This window comes from Canis lupus, chromosome 21, assembly GCF_048164855.1.
Source record: "Canis lupus baileyi chromosome 21, mCanLup2.hap1, whole genome shotgun sequence".
Lineage (NCBI taxonomy): Eukaryota > Metazoa > Chordata > Mammalia > Carnivora > Canidae > Canis > Canis lupus.
In genome coordinates, this window is record NC_132858.1 from 17,044,573 (window position 1) to 17,046,300 (window position 1,728).

General features: G+C 41.4%; 1 protein-coding gene across 1 annotated transcript; it reads right to left on the bottom strand.

Annotated features, from left to right (window-relative positions):
- On the bottom strand, positions 1 to 954 carry LOC140613639 (olfactory receptor 9G4). The gene has a single exon (XM_072792072.1). It carries the CDS (start codon positions 937 to 939, stop codon positions 1 to 3), a length of 939 nt encoding a protein of 312 aa, XP_072648173.1. The 5' UTR covers positions 940 to 954.
- Between the last annotated feature and the right edge of the window lie 774 nt (positions 955 to 1,728).

Here is a 1,728-nt window from a genome sequence, read left to right on the forward strand (position 1 = left end):
TCATCTCTGCAGCCTTATGGTTTGTGTTGCTTTCCAGAAGGCCTCTTTGACGTCTTTGTTTCTCAGGCTATAGATGAGAGGGTTGAGCAATGGGTTGACCACAGTGTAGAACAGAGCAGCCACTTTGTCTCTCTCCAGGGAGTAGGTGGAACTTGGCCTTGAATACATGAAGAGCAAGGATCCATAGAAGAGCATGACCGAAATGAGGTGTGAAGCACAGGTGGAGAAGGCTTTGCGCCTTCCTGAAGCCGAGCGGATCCTCAGGATAGCCAGAAGGATGTTGCAATAGGAAACCAGGATGGCAAGAATGCTGGAGAGGACTGTGAAGCCCACCACACCCAGGAGGACTTTTTCATAGACATGGGTATCTGTACAAGACATTTTTACCAATGGTGGTGCATCACAGAAGAAGTGGTCAATGATATTTTTACCACAGAAACTCAAGCGGAAAGTGTTAGCAGTATGGGCTATGGCATTCAAAAGTCCTCCTAAGTAGGAGCCAGCAACAAGCCCAGTACAGAGAGAATTGGACATCATACTTGAATAAAGCAATGGGTTACAGATTGCTGCATACCGGTCATATGCCATGGCGGCTAGGAGATAGCATTCTGTGTAGGCTACAACACAGGAAAAGAACAACTGGGCTCCACATCCAGCCAAGGAAATACGTTTATCTTCTGAGACACAATTAGCCAAGATTTTGGGAGTATACACAGAAGTGTACCAAAAATCCAAAAAGGACAAATTGCCAATGAAGAAGTACATAGGGGTGTGCAGGCGGGAATCAATTCGGATTAGGATAACCAGGGTCATGTTCCCTGACAAAGTCATCAAATAGAGCATCAGAAATATTCCAAATAGAATCAGCTGCCACCGTGGGTCTGCTGAGAAGCCCACCAAGATGAATTCAGTCAGAATGGTACGGTTTCCTACTTCCATGTCCACAGAGGAGAAAGCCTGACAAAGGTTTTGAGGGAAAAAAAATCATTTTGTGATTTTTTCTATTGAAATAAACAAAGGTATAAGTTAAATCAGTAATTACTAGAGCATTTATGGACTTTTATCTATGATTAACTAGAATGATAGAACTTCAGTCTGTGACTTGGGAAGACCACAGGAATTGCTATTCAAATCTGATTGTGAAATTAGGGCTTTCACTTATTAATTTTTTAATGCAGGGTAAGTCCCTTAGTCCCACCAAACAGAGAAGAAAAATGAAGCCCTAAACAGTTTGTTTGATTGAGTGAAGAAGACATGCATGAAAATATCTAATCCCATGTCAAGTACATAGTAAGTGCTGAAAAAATTTTAGTATACTTCATGCATTGTTGAGAATTTATGTGTCAGGCTTTATGCTGATAATTATACAGATACCAATATACTATACCACTCCTGTGACTATCAATACAACATTTACATATAATATGATATAATATAATATATATGTTACTCGCTGTACCAGTTAATATCCTAAATCCTAACCCTGAACCACACAATCCTTTCCACAACTTTATAAAGTAGATACTATTATGATTCTCATGGAGTTTAAGAAAAAATTCCACAGTCACAGAATAGATCACCAGCAGAGCTGGTATTTGAACCCAGAATTTTCCTTACCAAGAGTATGTGCTTGGGATGCCTGGGTGGCTCAGTGGTGGAGCATCTACCTTACACTGAGGTCGTGATCCCAGGATCCTGGGATCCAGTTCCGTATCAGGCTCCCCGCAG